Source organism: Amblyomma americanum, chromosome 7 (genome assembly GCF_052857255.1).
Source record: "Amblyomma americanum isolate KBUSLIRL-KWMA chromosome 7, ASM5285725v1, whole genome shotgun sequence".
NCBI lineage: Eukaryota > Metazoa > Arthropoda > Arachnida > Ixodida > Ixodidae > Amblyomma > Amblyomma americanum.
The window spans coordinates 4,341,436-4,359,672 of NC_135503.1; the positions used below are offsets into that span (position 1 = coordinate 4,341,436).

Below are 18,237 nucleotides of genomic sequence, written 5' to 3' on the forward strand. Positions count from 1 at the left end.
ACAGTCCATGACACCGTTTAAAAAGCTTTATAAACAGTGGTCCATGATTATAGAGCCTAGAATATTCTAGGCACTATACCATGGTGGGGAGAGGTTGGTCAAATGGTTCTTGATAATCACAAAGTGAACAAGGGAGGGAAAACCTCAGGGTGCTTGAGTGTTGCTGAATTACAGTGTTGTACCAGTACGTATGGTGTGGTTACCATGGCTAGAAGTAGTGTGGTGCCTAAATGCCGACGGGGGGGAGAGGAATTGCGAGCTCTTTTTTTTTTTTCATGATGCAGCGGTGGCGCCACCGGCGAAACTCGGGTTCGCGCCGCTTCATCCGGCCATAGAGCTACTACCTCCGGCCTTTGCTAAGCATGTATGAAGCCGATTCACTTTTATATTACTATCGATATTACTGCGAAATATGAATCACCCGCGATACTAAAGTGGTGCGGGGAGTCTGCTCTATTTAGACTCATCTATATTCTGCGATATATCACTTTATTAATTCGAAAGCATTACTAGGCTATGTCGACAGGGAACGTGTTCGCAAAACATGTCTGCAGCAGTTGTGAGGAACTCAAAAGAGATAGCGCCAAACGAATGGTTGTGATCGATAGAGGACGCCGTGAGGTTGAAGTCGCAAAAAGAATTTTCAAAATCGGGAAAATGTCCAAAAAGTGGGCGGGGTCAGTACAAAAGTGGCGCGAAATTTGAAAACGCCGAAAGGAGGTGGAACTACAGCGTAGCGCCAAATTTGAAAAACCAGAAGTGTTGACGGAGCCAGAGCCGTATATTCCCGATACGGGGAATATACGGCTCCTACTGATCCGGAGTTCCCGGGTTCGAACCCGACCGCGGCGGGTGCGTTTTTATGGAGGCAAAACGCTAAGGCGCCCGTGTGCTGTGCGATGTCAGTGCACGTTAAAGATCCCCAGGTGGTCGAAATTATTCCGGAGCCCTCCACTACGGCACCTATTCTTCCTTTCTTCTTTCACTCCCTACTTTATCCCTTCCCTTACGGCGCGGTTCAGGTGTCCAAAGATATATGAGACAGATACTGCGCCATTTCCTTTCCCCCTAAAACCAATTATTATTATTATTATTATTATTATTATTATTATTATTATTATTATTATTATTATTATTATTATTATTATTATTATTATTATTATTATTATTATTATTATTATTATTATATACGGCTCTGGACGGAGCCAAAGCGCGGCGCCAAGTTTGAAAACTCGAAATGGGCAATCACGTGACCGGTGATAAGTGATCGATACGAGTGCCGAGGAGGCGTCAATGCTTTCGCGTTACTCCAATGCGGGTTACCGCAGTGATCTCTAACGTTTTTTGTCAGTATACTGCACAGACGTGTGCAGTGGCGTAGCCAGAAATTTTGTTCGAGTGGGGCTCATGTTACAGCGCGGCCTCCTCCTCATAGAATTTGTAGAGGGATCAAATAGCTCAATCATAATTGCATTGCCATTGCCAATGCTATTGCGTATTAGGTGCTGCAAACGAATTAGTGAACGCTACGCACTGTCAAGACAAGTAAAATACGTATTTTTCATAAAAGAAAGAAAGAAAAACTGTGGCAGAAATAACTGATATCAATGCTTCCACCATCTTGTCTATTTAGCAAGTAAAGAAAATGTCTCGTGAATTTTAGAACCGTATCAGTTGGAAACCAGCAAAGTAGTGCATGTGTCTGATATGAATAATCACGTTGAGGACAAATATTTTAGCAAATATTTTTCATTCAAGAACCTTGTTTAGAATTTTGTACATATGCAATGGCCAGAAAAAAATCTCAGTGACGCTGTCCTTCGTTCCAATCTATTGCGTGGGCGCAGCTGTCACCGCTCGAGTTCTGTAAGTAATTGCACCGAAATTATAGTCGTAATGGAGAGCACATATAGAAAGCAGGAGTTTTGCAAAATATACATTAGAAATGCGAAGATACAATGGAATATCACAACTGCGAAGAAACAGCTCGAGAAAGGCCAGAAAAAGCTTTCACCACAAAAAAGTCCACTGCATGCATACACAAAACATGGCAAGAAGATATTTAAATATACGTATATTCTTTAATAAATCTACATACCTAATTTAAGTTGCTCTATATAATATTGTGACGCAAATGAAGAGGCGATGCCTATTCTATTTGGACAGCATCGCTGACTACGCAGAAGATGAGGAGAACGAGGTGGATGCGTCTCGTGCCATCTTTTGATAGGCTAACAACAACAATTCGTTATTTTCTTTTACTCTCAGATTCCTCTAAATTTATGAGATAAACCTGGATTAGTTTTTTCCTGTTTGGATCTGCACCAAACCCTGGTCAATCCCCCACCGTGGGTATGTGCCATCGTATTTGAGGCAACAACAACCCAGCTGGTTTCGGTCGCCCATCGTGGTCTGAAAAAACTCCCGGTCGTAACATATTGGTGGAAGGTGCCTGGTATTCACTGCAGGTTTCCCCGAAGACGTATCTCCAGCTCCACCTTCGCCGGAGTCGTCGCATTCTTGGTCTGTCGCCTTATGCACCCATGATGTCCCTGGACGACGACGCTCGGCCTCTGTGCCCAGCAGGTCCTGGCAGCATTACCGGGAGCCACAGTCGTTCGCGGGCACAGCCAGCGACGACGCCGATGAATGGCTCACCCACTACCTACGGGTGAGTCGCTACAATAAGTGGAACTCCTCCGCCCAACTTTCAAACGTCGTGTTTTCCCTAACCGACACGGCCCTAACGTGGTATGACAGCCACGAGGATTCCTTCACGACATGGGACCGCTTTGTAGTGGAACTCAAGAAGTGCTTCGATGACTCAAAGAAGCGGGCTGGACAATCGCTTGTGCAAAGGGCTCAGCTTTCCAGTGAGACGTGTGCGAAGTACATTGAAGAAATCGTCAAGTTATGCAAGGTCGTCTCTCCTGTGATGACCGAAGAAGACAAAGTTGGCCACTTAAATGATTCGCTGAAGACATTTACATTTTTCTTATTGGAAAAGAAAGTCTCGAGTCCGTGTCTGACGTCATCCAGCACTGTCGCACATTTGAGACATTGAAAATGCGTCGTATCACACCAAAATTCGGTTCGTTTGGCCGGGGTGACAACGGTGGCAGTTGTAGACACACCATCGTCATGTGACCTGGCCTCCACGATCCGCCAGGTGTTCGCGAAGAGTTGACCAGGTCTCTGGAACTCACTCGGAATTCCTCAGCGCTCCCTCCTGTGTATCCCACGCACCCTCCTCCGCCAGCCGTCGTTAACGCAGCGGACTTTGAGGAGCACCGGGTACCCCGAGGGCTGCGGTCGAGCAACATATACCGCGATCGCCCCCGGAGCACCGGTCCCGCTTTTACCAGCCTACGCAGGCCACATACGACGAGAACTTTCGGCCCACTCCTTCGTAGGATGACTACTTGCCGGCGCAGCCTGCTCCTGGTTCCTTTCTTGTGTGTTAGCTGCGGTCAACCCAGCCATATCTAGCGATTTTGTCCCCGCCGATAGCCATCCCGTTACGGCTCCTCTACCGATCCTCTGTGGTATGGACACTATACTCTGTGGTTTGAAATGGGAAATTGCATGTGCTACCTAGATGTCACTTTCGCAAAGACGTTCAGTGAGAACAACGACCGTTTAGCTCGTCCTGGACTGTGCGCAAAGCTGGCCTTATGCTTAACTCTAAAAAGTGGTACTTTGGTACGCGTCAAGCGTTAGTACTTGGACACCTCGTTGACAAGGCGTCAGACCTGATCCAACCAAGGCTGCAGCTGTTGAGTCGTTCAAGCCACCACAGTCTGTCAAAGAGCTGCGTAGTTTCTTGGGATTATGCTAATACTTTCGGCGCTTTATTCGTCGTTTTGCTGACATCGCATACCCCGTGACAGGTCACCTTCAGAAAGGAGTGGCTTTCGAGTGGACCCCTGAGTGCGACTCCGCCTCGCGCCAACTAAAATTCCTTCTCATGTCCCACCCTGTACTTCGCCACTTCGATCCCTCCGCCCCCACAGATATTCATACGAATGTCAGCGGTGTTGGTCTCGGCGCTGTGCTCGTCCAGCGCTGCGACAACAAAGAGCAAGTTGTTGTGCAAGCAAGTAGCTCACCCAGTAAGCCGGAACGCAATTATACGGTCACCGTGCAGGAATGCCTCGCCGTCGTCTTCGCCACGCAGCGTTTCCGTTCATATCTATATGGACGCCCGTTCACCATCGTCAGCGACCATCATACCCTCTGCTGGCTCGTTAATTTTCGTGACCCGTGTGGGGGCCTTGCACGGTAGGCTCTCCGGCTACAAGAGATTGACTACAGAGTCACCTACAAGAGCGGTCGCCGGCACGCTGACGCGGACTGTCTTTCGCGGTTGCCCCTTCCTGAGACGGAGCCCAGCATCGATAACTTCGACCACTGCGTCGCTTCAGTGTCACTGTGTTTTCCTGATTTCACCACATTCAAAGCGGAACAGCAGAAAGATTCAACGCTGCGGTCCCTCCTTGCGGAGGCTGTGACCCCTCCGGTGCAAACCACTTCTGTGTGCGAGATGGCCTATACTATGGAAGAAAAACCATTCTTCTACTGGCGAGCGCTTCCTCCTGCATGGTAGTTCCGAAGAGCCTGTACACCTCTGTCTTGCATCTGGACATCTTGGGTCGGCACGCACGCTCCACCGCATCCAGGCACGCTTCTATTGGCCGAAAATGCGGGCTACGGCTGCGCGGTACGTCCCCAGCTGCACTCAGTATCAACAATAAAAGCACCCCACTGGCGTTGCATCTGGTCAGCTCCACCCTGTGACACCACCTGCCGCACCGTTCGAGGAAGTGGGCATAGATCTTCTGGGCCCATTTCCCAAATCCTATCATGGGAGCAGCTGGATAGTGGTTTTCGTTGATTACCTTGCCCGGTATTGTGAAACGACAGCCGTACCCTCGTCTACAGCGTATCTTGTGTCCTCTTTTATGCTGCGCTGCATAGTCATCCGCCATGGACCCCCAAAAGTTATCATCAGTGACCGTGGTCGGCAGTTCACCGCTGACGTCGTGGAGCAGCTTCTCCGTTCCTGCGCATCGCATTTTCGCCATTCCTCGCCTTACCATCACCAGACGAATGGGTTAACTGAGCGCACGAACCGAACGATCACTAACGTGCTGTCAATGTACGTTGATTCAAAGCACAAAAACTGGGACAGCGTCCAGCCGTTACGCTTTCAATACCGCGCGCCATGAGACTACTGGTCTCTGCCCCTTCTTTTTGCTATATGCTCGCCCCCCACGCTACACCCTGGACACCATACTACCATTCTCTACGAGCCTCATGAAGATCCCTCCATCGACGAGACACTCTGTTTCGCCGAAGAAGCCCGGCGCCTTGCCCGCTTTCGTATTCTCGCCTCCCACCATCGGGCCAAAGCGCGCTACGATGCCCATCGCCGTCACGTCACTTACAGCCCTGGTGATTTGGCCTTGTTGTGGCGGCCTGTCAGAAAGCGAGGTTTGTCCCAGAAGCTGCTGTGCCACTACGATGTACCCTATGTTATTCTTGAGAAAATTAGCGAGCTCAATTCCCGCATAGCGCGTCTCACAGCAAGCGGCCGTCGTTCTGCACGAACTGAAGTGACTCATGTTGCCCGGCTGAAGCCCTGCCATTCGCGCGGTGCATCGCTGACTACGCAGAAGATAAGAAAAACGAGGTGGATGCGTCTCGCGCTCGGCAAGCTGACCTAGCTGGTTTCGGTGCCCGTCGTGGTCTGAACAAACTCCTGGTCGTAACAATATGTCAAACAAGCCAAAAAACATGCTGCGCAATCACAGTAACCTTTACGCATAGAAAGACAGACTATTCTGCAAGAATAAAACTATGATAGCAGGAATCGTATCTATTTGGGCCATGCTGCGGTCGCGACAGCACCATGTGGATAGAATAATAGAGGAATAATGCCGAAATCAATACGAAAATGTGTATTTTAGCTGCATGCAAAGATGGCAACAATCATTCTGCACATAAAATTAGAGAAAGGTAGTAGTTTGGTTCAAAAAAGAAGTAAAATCAGGTAGCTAATAAGGAAGAAAAGGACAAACGATAGACACAGATGACGTGACAAGTTGAACTACCCAATATCCTAGAGTTTTTGTTGGGAAACGCCGTGTGGGCCGGGCTTTCAATGAGCAAGGTCGGTCAAATTGGTTATTGATGTCCTCGTAATTTTTGTAAGTGCGTGATAACTTCGATCATGATGCTAACTGCTACAATAAACGGCAAAAATTTCTGCCGTTTTAAAGGCTAATGAACAATGATACGTTTTCCTAATTACGCGTTTATGGACCTGAAGGAACAGAGCCTTTTACTTGCATTTGTTTTGCTGCTTCGCTATGTAAAGAACAAAGTTTATGAGAGATTTATATCCATAAAGTTCCGGAATTGAAATCCATGCCCTCCGCAGATTCCGCGGCCGCCGCGAGATGCCGCGACAAGCCTGCTTGTCATCAAAACGCTCCTGAAGCTTTGTGCTCGGATGGGGCTCCTTGCATTTTGTGACTCCAGGTGCATGGGCGTTAACTGCCACGAAATCCAGCCCGAGTTCGCAATGTTCGCACCAAAAAGTCTTTTCGAGCATGAAAAAGACATTGTGGACATAATCCAGCCCGATTTCCAACGCCGGTGGTGGTTTGGCCGGCGGTGCATAATAGTGCGAAAAAATTTCGAGGGAAGGCCACCCTCCTGGCTACGCCCCTGGACGTGTGCATATTATAGTGTCAGGAATGCAGAGTTGGAATATCTGACACGTTCAGCTCGGCCGTATCAATTTCTTTTGATTACTGTGTCCTATAAAGCTTTGTCCTGCCATATTACGGCAATTTTTACAGCGATAGCTGTTAGGCGCCCACCGTCATTCTCGTCGCCGTCGGCGTAACCGGTGGGTGCGTTAATGTCACGTGACCGTGAGATTACGTACCCACCGTGACCTTAACGACATTTATGTCACGGTCAATCTGGGTTGCGTAAGCCTACGGGTAGCTCTGTTTGGAACAGCCGCCTGCCAGTGCAGGGGCGCGTCACGTGACCACTACACCAGTCCCCCAAGAATATATCCCCAAAACTAAACGCCTAAAAAGCTATCGCTGAACAGCCCGTTACACACCGTCCTGTGAGTTTTCCTCTGGAAGTGTCTGCAGCCTAACGCCACCGTATTTTAACGAAATACATGCGTAGTGCATTTGCACGTTGAGCAGGGATCTGGCGAAATGTAAGTGGTCGATAGAATATGAACTTATATTTAAATTCGGTACTGAAGCGAATGAGTAAAGTAAATCATGGACATATAGGAGTGTTTATCAGCACTTGTAGTTAAATAACGACGCACTACGGGAGCAAAAGTTTCCGGGACGCGAGTTCTGGGAAAAAGGTTTATTGCAGCTCCACCTCGCAACCCAATCGCCTGATATTGTGAAGAGAGGAACGAGCATTTAGGCCTTTCATGCCTTCATACAATATCAGGCGACTGGGTAGCGAGGTGGAGATATAATAAACGTTTTTCCCAGAACTTAGCCAAGTTAGAAAACACAGCCTTCACGGATGCAACCATGTATCCATGGAATAGACGCGAAAGCTACTACAAGACAGCTTCGGTGGTAATTGATAACGCAGGCAATCTAATCACCTGCGCAACTACACGTAGCGTCCGGGTAGCGGAAGCAGAGGAGGTCGCTGTTGCGCTGGCAGCGGCTGAGGGCTATCGAAAAGACGAATCATTGGTCATCCTAACGGGCTCAAAAGAGACATGCAGAAACTATACGAAAGGTAGAATCTGCAGGGCTGCCTTAGCTATCCTCCGCGAAGCAGTACACCCCAGAAAAACAGCAACCCACAAATTAATCTGGATTCCGGCACACACGGGGATAGAAGGAAACGAAAGGGCAGACAGCTTGGCTCGATAGATCACGTACCGAGCCGAGCGGCCATACGCCCAGGGACAGCACTTCACCGTGGAGATCGGATTTTCAGAATACCTAAACTACCAAAGAGGCAGGAGAATGAGATACTCCCCGCCACATAAGGGCCTAACACAACAAGAAGCAGCTAGTTGGCGGAGGCTGCAAACGGGAACATTCTTTAACCTACATATACTTAACTTAGCAAGATGTATCCTACACAGTATAGGAACACATGCCCGTGGTGCGGGGCAACCCCCACGCTTTACCATATAACCTGGGAGTGTAAGCGAAACTACACGTTCCACCAACACAAAACCCTGAGTGCGGAGCAGTGGGAGAGCCGGCTCACCAGCTGCGAGCTCTCCGCCCAAAGGGCAATGGTGCAGCACGCAAGCGAAGCAGCGCGACTCGGTGGAGCCCTGGACTAGGGGCCCACCCCTGCTTTGAAGGTCGAGTCTGCAGCGATGAAGACGAAGACCGAACGCTAAACCCCTAATGGACCAAATAAAGTTTTTTTTCTCTCTCTCTCCCAGAACTCGTGTCCCGGAAATTCTTGTCCCCAGTAGTGCTACGTGTCCATGCAGCCTAGCGCGCGTCTCGGCGCTAGGCGTCCTCACGCTAGTTACACGCCTTTTTTTTTTGAGGAGGGGGCCGTATAACCACGAACTAAATGAAAGCTGGCGATCTAGATTGAAGATTGCTTGCTGACACAATTTGTCATCTGGTCTTATATGCTGCTCACATCACATATAGCACCTTTGAGCCGCGTGCAGTGATAACTCCCCTCCCCAGCCCTTGTTTTCATGAATTAAGGCACCCCCCTTGATTCGTAACAAATTTTTGTCACCTTTTCACCTTTCTCATGAGTGTTAGAGTCATAATTAAACGTTACGCGACACATCAGGGACACAAATAAAAATAAAATTGACTACCGCTTATCCACTGCCTTCAGCATTCCCCCTAATTTCAATTCCTTGGGAAACTCCTCGAATAGCCAAGGGGTCATGCAAATTCGCCTATATGCTTTGCCACTCTAACCGAGCGAGCGAACGTGCAAGCAGTCGCGAAGGTGTCCATTTGCAACAGCAGGTGGGAGGCTTCCATTTTCACTCGGGCGCGGCCACAGCTAGGACGGGAGTGCCGGCCCCAAGAAACGCTAGCACGCTATGGGGAGCTCTGTTGGCTGTTGTGACCGTGGCTGTTGTGAAGCCCAGATCTCATGTCGACACCCGTGGCTATTGGGACGTCTAAGTGTAATTTTCATGTTTAATTAATTAATTACAACTCGTCAACTAAATTCTTTCCACGGCAAGATCTCATCACGCACTATCTAACAGAATCAAACGGCGCAATCGTGCAGACAAGTTTTGCAGACACGGAACGCTGGACATAGCCTATAGTAATGCCTTCGCATTAAAAAGAGTATTATATTCACTACCACGAACATGCAGCTGTCACTGAATCTCGCATTCGGAGTGGTAACCATTCTTTTCGCTGTGTGCGCGCGTTTGGCCTTAAACCGAGGAGAAACCACGTGACAGCTATATCACATCACTCAGCCGCCGCCGCCAAAACCGAGCGCTCGCCTCTGTTTCTGTAGGCCGTCGACGTTATTGTGTTCATTGGCGTTTGTGTTGACAGCGCTCGAGACTCCGATGATTTTGAGGAAAGGAAGGGCGCATAACTGGCTGCCTGGGTCAGTAGACGCCTGAATCGCGCTTTGAGGTACGTGGCGGAGGTGAGAGAGATGTGGGATGCATGCATTAGCGCTGACAACGTTGAGTCAGACACGCGGCACTGCAGCAACAGGCAATAGGATCAATCGTTAACTGCAACGTGACAGGGGGGCAGGGTGGGCGCGCTGCGGGAAGCACTCAATGTTACAGACGCCAAGCCGCATCTACTTGCCCGGCACACCACATGCTTCTCTCTCTAACCAGGTTCAGCAGTAGCTAAACCGCAGCTAATTTTTTCGCTTGCTCAAACGCAATTACATTCCGTGGCGAACTTATGGGGAATTCTGGAAGCTAAATTTCGCCGAATGGCAGCGTCTTCGGTGGCCAGCAGCGGGCCACCGATAAAGATGACATTTTCGTCCCCACCATTCATGCACGCAGGACACGACTCAGAACGACCCCAACGCTATCAGCGTGCTCAAGAGCGTCATCGTAAACAGTTTTATTCGCTGGTACGCTACATGCGCGTGAAGGTCGACAAACACGCGCACTTACGCGAGCCGGTGCGATAAATCCTGTAGGTCCGTACAGCTGGAATTTTGTACACGCGTCCCTTCAGATAGCCACAGCTTGTTTCTGCCGTTATCTTAGACCTGTTGAAGGGACACTGAGGACAGCTCCGTGCAATTTTCATTGTTAGTAAAAAATCCACTCTATGGCTCTTTCTAGCTATCTTTATCCAGCAGCAAAGTGTAACACGCATTTATTGGTGAGAAACTTAGATTTAAAAATTTTCCCGTCACTCGATTCAAACTTCGAACATGAAAAAGGAATCCGTGAACACCGTATTCAAGCGAGTGGGAGTGTAGGCTATAGCCCCTGGGATCCACGAAAAAAAAAAAAACTGTCAGCTGATGGCATCTGTAATTCGTTTTTTGTTTAATAACTTATAATCGCCCCGATTTCAGTGAAAGCGGCGTCTTTGTCATTATAATGCGCTAATGTATTGATGCGGGCCAACTTAACTTGTCCTCATCGTCCCCGGCAGGAGCAGCAGCAGCGCCCACTGCAGGGCAAATGCCTCTCCCATATCTCTCCAGTTAACCCTGTCCTGCGCCAGCTGCGGCCGCCCCGCGAACTTCTTGTCCTCACTGCCTCTTTAATTGTGGAGGCAACATCGCCAAACCATGCAACCTTGCTTTCAGGGAGATCCGGAATTTCGATGTAAAATGTTCTGGTGGGGACATTTCTGCGCACAGCGCCTGCAGTGGGGCTGATGAAGAATATGATGATGAATATAACGCTGGTAGTATTTCATCACACGCATTCCTCTCTCATTTTTATCTTAATGCGGTTAACGCCTGTTAACTAAAAAAGTGCAAAAAGAATTTCTTTTTTTTTTCATAAATAGATCAGCTTTGTGATTTTCTTTATAGAGCAAGTCATTCATGACAGTGTTCACGAATACATATCGTCAAGGAGATGCTGAAAACACGACGGTCGCTCATCCATCCATTATCCATCCGGGTGCAGGCGTTGACAGTGCACGGTGGGGATTAGGAGTTTAGGGTTTAGTTGCGTGTTGAGGTTTTATGGTGCATAAGTGCTGCTAAGGCATAAGTGCCTAAGGTCGGAAGTTCAGGGGACTTATCTTTGTCTCACCGGATGTGCGAGAGATAAAACTTTATTGCCAAGGTTTGGTTTGGTTTGGTTTGACGTTTTAGCTTACCAAAGCGACTGAGGCTATGAGGGACGCCGTAGTGAAGGCCTCCGGAAATTTCGACCACCTGGGGTTCTTGAACGTGCGCTGACATCGCACAGTACACGGGCCTCTAGAATTTCGCCTCCATCGAAATTCGACCGCCGCGGCCGGGATCCAACGTTCCGCGCCTTTCGTGTCAGCAGCGAAGCGCCATAACCACTGAGCCACCGCGACGGCTTTATTGCCAAGGGTGCAGATCGCGGGTGACTGTGACCCCAATACAGGGGTGACCTCCAAGGCCAGGTTAACAAGCGCTTCCTGTGTTATATTCTCCTGCTTCAGCAGCAGTTGATTTCAGCTCTCTTCGAAGGAGGATAAAAGGCGGGGATGTTAACCGGTAGCTGAAACCAGTTTGCCATCCTGCACGGGGGGAGGGGGGGGAGGGGGGGGCTCATGTTGCAGGGCGGCCTCCTCATAGAATTTTTGGAGGAATCAAACGCAAGAATTATAACTGCATTGCCATCGACAATGCCATTGTGTATTAGCGCTACGCACTGTCTAGACGAGTGAATTAACTATTCTTGAAATAAAAGAATGTATTCGTATGTCTTAAAAAATCGTGGCAGACATAACTGGTACCAATGGTTCCATGTTTTTGCGTATTTAGTTAGAAAATATCGCACTAAGTCTAAAACTATCGGTCCGGAACGAGCAAAGCAGTGCATGCCACTGATATGAAATACGTAAAGGCCATGAAATTAGCCAGTAGAGGAGAGAGATTTTAATGCATCTTTGTCGTTCAAGAACCTTTATATTTTTTGTACATGTGCAACGGCCAGAGAAAAATCTCAACGACGCTGTCCTTCGTTCCAGTGTACTGCGCAGCAGCAGCTGTCACCGGTCATGTATTGCGAGTAATTGCACCGTAATTTTATTCGCAACAGCGAGCACATGTATAAACGAGGAGTTCTGCAAAATATACATTAGAAGTGCAAAGATAAAACGGAGTATTAGAAATGCGAAGATACAAATTGATAAAGGACAAGAAAGTGCCACTGGAAACAAGTCACTGTATGTATGCACAAAACCTCGCAAGAAGATATTTAAATACATGTGTTTCCCATAAATCTACGTATCTAAGCAAAAGTCACTGTATACAATGCGTCAAACAGGGCAAATAAACATCTTGCGCAATAGCAGGTAGTAAACATTACACACGGAAAGACAGACGATCCAGGCAAGAACAAAACTATGACAGCAGAAGTCGCGATATGTACTTGGGCCATGCTGCGGTCGTGACAGCACAATATGGTTAGAATAATAGAGGAACAATGCAGAAATCAATACGAAAGGGTGTATTTTTTAACTGCTTGCATGGCGACAATTACTCTGCACCCATAATTACAGAAGGGTATTCCCTTGATTCAAAGGAAAAGTGAAAGCAGGTAGATAAAGAGGAAAGAAAAGGACAAACGAAAACCACGGATGGTGCCGCAAGTTGAAATAACCCATATCCGAGTGTGTAGGTTGGTAAACACCGCGTGCGCAGGGCTTTCAATGAGCAAGGTCGATCAAAATCGGTAATTGATGCGCTCAAAATTTTCGTATTCGCATGGTAATTTTGATCATGATGCTAACTGTTACAGTGAACGGGAGAAATTTCTGCGGTATGAAAATCATACATTTTCGTAATTTCCCGTATGTGCCCGTAATTGCCCGTTCATGCCAGATTGTCTTTTCTAGTCTGAAAAAGGCATTGTAGGTGACAAAATCCAGAATGACTTCCGGCGCCGGTGGTTGTATTGGTCAGCGGTGCGCGACAGTTCGAAAAAATTTCCGTGGGGGGTGGCGGGGCTTATGGGGCTTATGGGGCCGCGGGCGAACGGACCGTCGTGTGAATCGGCCATTACGGCGCGGTTCGGGTGTACAGCGAGATGTGAGACAGATACTGAGCCATTTCCTTTCCTAAAAAACCAATTTTCATTTTAAGTGCGAGTTAAAGATCCCCAGGTGGTCGAAATTATTCCAGAGCTCTCCACTACAGCACCTCTCTCTCTTTATTTTTTCGCTCCCACCTCCTCCCTTCCCTCACGGCGCGGTTGAGGCGTCCGCCAAAAAGTGAGACAGTTACTGCGCCATGTTTCCGCAAACACCACTAAACGGGTGTAAATAGCAGTGGCGATGAAATCTATGCAACCTGCCGCGGTGGCTCATCCAGGCTGAGTGGTGAGGGCGGCGAAACGTAAAATGCGCCCGCGTGCTGTGCGACGTCAGCGCGTGTTAAAGATATTAAGGGGGTCTAAATTAAAATAAATTTAAGAAACAATTTAAAATACAACATACAAAACCAAACCCTAAAAGCAGAGCCGAGAATAGCAGCAACGCAACTTTTCGCTGAGTGGTTATTAGTTTTTTTCATCCCTCACGGCGCGGCGCTCTCTACCAGAGAGGCAGTTACATTGCCCTTGATTTCCTCACAGCCAATTTTCCTGCTTTAATGCTTTGTGACAAAGCCTGCGCCTCGCTTACATTTCAGGGGCAGTCAGCAGCGCAACATAAAAAATAGAAGAGATATTTACAACTGAGAGAACTGAAATGGTGCACATATCAAGTAGTGAAGGTAGGGATAACTTGTAACATCAAAAATAAGAAAAGAAAAAAGGTAAAGGTAAAAATACAGAAATATCCATCGAACCCGATCGCGGGGGCAGTGTTTCGATGGAGGCGAAACGCGGGCGCCCGTGTGCTGTGCGATGTCAGTGCACGTTAAAGATCCCCACTTGATCGAAATTATTCCGGAGCCCTTCACTACGACACCCCTTTATTCTTTCTTTATCTCAGTCCCTCTTTTATCCCTTCCCTTTCGGCGCAGTTCATGTGTCCGCCGTGATATGAGACAGATACTGCGGTATTCCCCTTCCCCAAAAACCAATTTTAACGCGATAGCGTTAAGGAGCTCGCGTCGCAGAAAAGCCGGCGTCGTCGGCGTCGGCCGTGAGCGAAAAATTCCTCCTCCTCCTCCTCGCAATGTACGCCTCTGCCCCAACAGCTGGCGCGCGACGGCAGCGCCTCCCGCTCGTCTCGTTCGGGCGCAGTGGGGCCGTGCGGGCGCGCAGGAATCACGCGGTGAGCGGCGAACAACGCAGCGCCAATACAAAGCGCGTTCACCACGAAGCTTGCTGCTTGCTGCCCGTTCTTTCGGCGCGGAAGCTATGCTGGCGTTTGGCAGCGCTTCTACGTGGTTTGCCGCTCCGCGCGCCCGTTTCAGCGTACGTAGCAGAGCGATCTGTCTAATGGGCAAGGCGTCGCGCCGAACGGGCGATGGCGTTTCCGTGGACTCCCTGGCAGTGCTGCAACACGCTGTCGCGTTCCACTCTTAAAAACGAAGCTTAAGCGTCCTCCAGTTTTCAATATATTCTTTAAGCTCATTATAACATGATGAAGCAACACAAAACTCTATTTGAACATATAAGCAAAAGACATTGCATATTGTTACGCATAAACCAGCAGGAAAAATACGGAGCCAGAAAGGAACCCAGAGGACCATTCCAGCGGCGCATTTCAGAGGACAGTGCTGCCCATGACAATAAAAAAACTGCCTTCGAGCGGACGGCGACTGTTGTTGTCGGGTGTTTTCCGCCATATCTCTGTTATCTCTCTCCCTGGACACTGTGTGGACAAGTGCCGCCGTGCTCCCTTTATAGAGACATTCTGGAATGAGACCTCGGAGAAAAAAATATCACGGTTTTCGGGCAGCGTAGGCGCTACTCCCATTTGTCTCTTGACAGCGGCAGAAGCCGGCTCCTGCAGCAGTGTGCGATGGTGTCGACGGCGAGGCAGGAGCTGCTGTCGCTCGCCGACCGGTGGGGGCTGGCGCCCAACAGTGCCGAGTACGCCCTGCGCCTGGACCTCGAGGACCCGCTCAGGGGGTTTAGGGAGCGCTTCAGCATTCCCAAGATGGTCGACCTGAAAGGAGGTTAGCTCATTGTGCCGTCGCGTATGTGTAGTCCTTGCTCTGTGTAAAGCTCCAACTCGATGGACACATCCTAGGCGTACCGGCGGAGCACCTACGCGCGGGGGAAGGAGCCGGCACCAGGAGCATGGAGGTGCATGCCCCTTTTGACGCCCGTCGTGGCGCGGCGCTCCGCACATACGGGCACGGCCGGTCTCGAGGCGAGCGCGCGAAAAGCGCCCGCTCTCCTCGAGACCGGCCGTGATACGAGAGGAAGTGTTCATGGAGTTGCCGCTTGAGGGTGTTGGCGCAGTACACACACTCACCGTCAGCTTCTTCACCCATGGAGCACCTCTTTAAATGATGTTGTTGTTGCGACTGAAGAAAGAATCAAAAGTGCATGGCCACTGGTTCAAGCTGAGTCACAATCGCTGCCACGTGCAGACAGTATGAGAGTTGAAATAGCTACGAGAGGAAAGATTGAAAAGAAAGGACGCGCGTCGCAACAACCGCGCCATCTGAAGCAATGACGACGTTATATATCCTTTCTCACTATCGCTCCCCGCTCCTTCTTTTCCATCTCCCTGTCCGTTTATTCCCGCTAGCCGCCGCTCAGGTGCTTCAGGTTTCGATAGCAGATGCCGAGGCTAGCAACATCTTTTCCTTCCATTGTTATTTTATTAATAAATAGCCACTAACAACAACAACAGCGACAGTTTAGCAACAGATACACCTGGTGAGGAGGAGCCCTCGCCACATGTGCGACAGCCCCTAGTTCCCAGCCCCGTAAGGCCAGGAAGCCACCTTCCGTCCGACTCCCTCAAGGCTTTTATGAGTCAAGCTCCATAGCCAGGTGCAATTGCAACACCGGTGGAATGGCGCAGCTGGTTGCCATGGTAACGGCGCATTCGCTGTAAATCTCAATGTGGTTGACCTCAATCAGTCACGACATCGGTGAAATTTGCAATATCTGTTGCTCAAACCAGCGTCGTCGCTTCGGCGGACGCGGTTTGCCCCCCCCCCCCCCCCCCCCCCCCCGCTGCTCCTCTCTTTCCATCAGTATTCTTAACTAAAATGGGTTTACAGCGCAGACAGACAAACACAGGGAAGAACGAAGCGACAGGACAGAGCGCTGACTAACAACTCAAGTATATTATTGACCGATCAGTCTCTCATATCAACAAAACAGGATGGCAGGATAACGTAGGAAGAAATCAAAGCAACTGATATCCCGTCATGGCACAAAGTGAGGGCATGCGACCAGTTCTCTTACAGCGCGAGATATTTCAGCTCTTTTTTTTAATAGCAAAATTGAGGGATTGCTGACACACGAGCTACCGGGATTAGCAATCTCATCAGCTTCGATAATCTCTCTTCCTATAGCTGCGTTGTGCATCTGCGCAGCACCACTGCATTATCCAGCCTAGGAGCGCAATTACTGCATTTCCTAATGTGTTCAATCATTTTACTTTCCGAATTATTCCTATCATCTTTTGCGTGCTCCCTTAACCTCTTGTTTAGGCACCTCCCTGTTTGGCCCATATACCGCTCACCACAGGTCAGAGGTACGGAGTACACGACGTTCTTCGAAGATCCTACGAAGCGCTTTTGGTGGCGTTTTGAACACGTTACGTGCAAGTCCTCCGCATTCACTCTCCTGGAAATCCTGGAGAGTTTTTCAGGTGCAGAAAAGACCACCTTGACGCCGGCCCTGGCCCCAATCTTCATAAGGTTGTGCCCTAGCGCGTCCTATTAAATAGGGGCAGGACAACTAAGCCAATTAGCGCTGGACGAGAGCACCATAACAATGGACGAACACAAGACAGTGAAAGCAGACAACGCCGTATATTTTTATGTATATACTTTCTCTTCATTACGCACTCGTAACGTTTTGTTTCTTTGTTTTGTTTAGATGCGTGGACCCCATTTCGTTAGCAGACTACTTCTTTTTCGCTCGCTGTCTGCCGCTGACTGAGTACGCGTTTTTCAGTTGACCCGGCGTTCATCCAGTCTCCGGACCAGGAATGCATCTACCTGTGCGGCCACATTTTCGGCCTCAAGCCGAAGGATGTGGACGTCGAACTTCTGAAGGTCCTGAACGACTGGGGAATGGGGTAAGTGATGAACTTTCCTCCGTCTCTATTTCAGAAATGTTTGACGCGTATTTTTTTAGATGCAGTCTTGGAGCGAAAAATCACAGCATATTTAGCTTACTTGGCCGTATGCGAAGTATCTGCGCCAGCACGTTGCGTTTCATTTCGCTTCCGGTTCGAAGGTAGGGTTTCAAGGCCAAGCTTCAGGCGAAGATCGGCGAAACCGGTCACTGGGGACCTTAGCGCAATTTTGGGACCGCCTAACGCACCAAAAGATGGAGGGCAGTACTGCGATAGCGGTGTGTTCTAAATCCATTGCGCGCGGATGGGAGTTGATGAGGACGACTGCATGGAATGCACAGTGGGAGAGAGTGGTAATTAAATACCAGGGCTGATCGGTAGCAGCGGCAAAGTGGTGGAATAGGCCTTGTCACTTATTCGTGCATCAGTTTGTTTCGTGCTTTTTTTTTCTTTTTCAAATCGACAAACCACCCTTTTTTAGTAGCTGTGCTTGTCAGGCGTCAGAGTGCTAATTTGCCTTTCCTATTCGCACCGAATGGACACATTCGTGAGGGTCCTTTATGGAGATTCCTTAAGGATTGCTGACACCTTATATTTACTCACTATGAGCTTTTCTTTAGACTACCTGTATAACCTTTCTAGAAGGCAGATGACTCAGGCACTAACAGAGTATTTATTTCCTGTACCGTTTTATCGGCAACTTTTTCTGGAGTTTCTTGACATCAGTAAGTTTAAAGCGTGTTAGGCGAATGTGCATTTCTTCTGCTGCAAAAATATTCTTCGTTAAACTGCACACATGCACGCTGCCTATGAAGGCATGGCTTCATGCTAAGGAGATGCTTGCGCCATGGATGGTGAA

At 48.9% G+C, this 18,237-nt stretch overlaps 1 protein-coding gene across 1 annotated transcript in view; it reads left to right on the forward strand.

Annotated features, from left to right (window-relative positions):
- Positions 1 to 15,125: 15,125 nt before the first annotated feature.
- The window catches only part of LOC144096912 (kynureninase-like), a 28,063-nt gene continuing 24,951 nt past the window's right edge, over positions 15,126 to 18,237 (forward strand). Inside the window, exons 1-2 of the mRNA XM_077629728.1 lie at positions 15,126 to 15,288; positions 17,255 to 17,378. Coding sequence (XP_077485854.1) covers positions 15,132 to 15,288; positions 17,255 to 17,378 — 281 coding nt within the window. The 5' untranslated portion in view covers positions 15,126 to 15,131. The remainder of the gene's footprint in view (positions 15,289 to 17,254; positions 17,379 to 18,237) is intronic.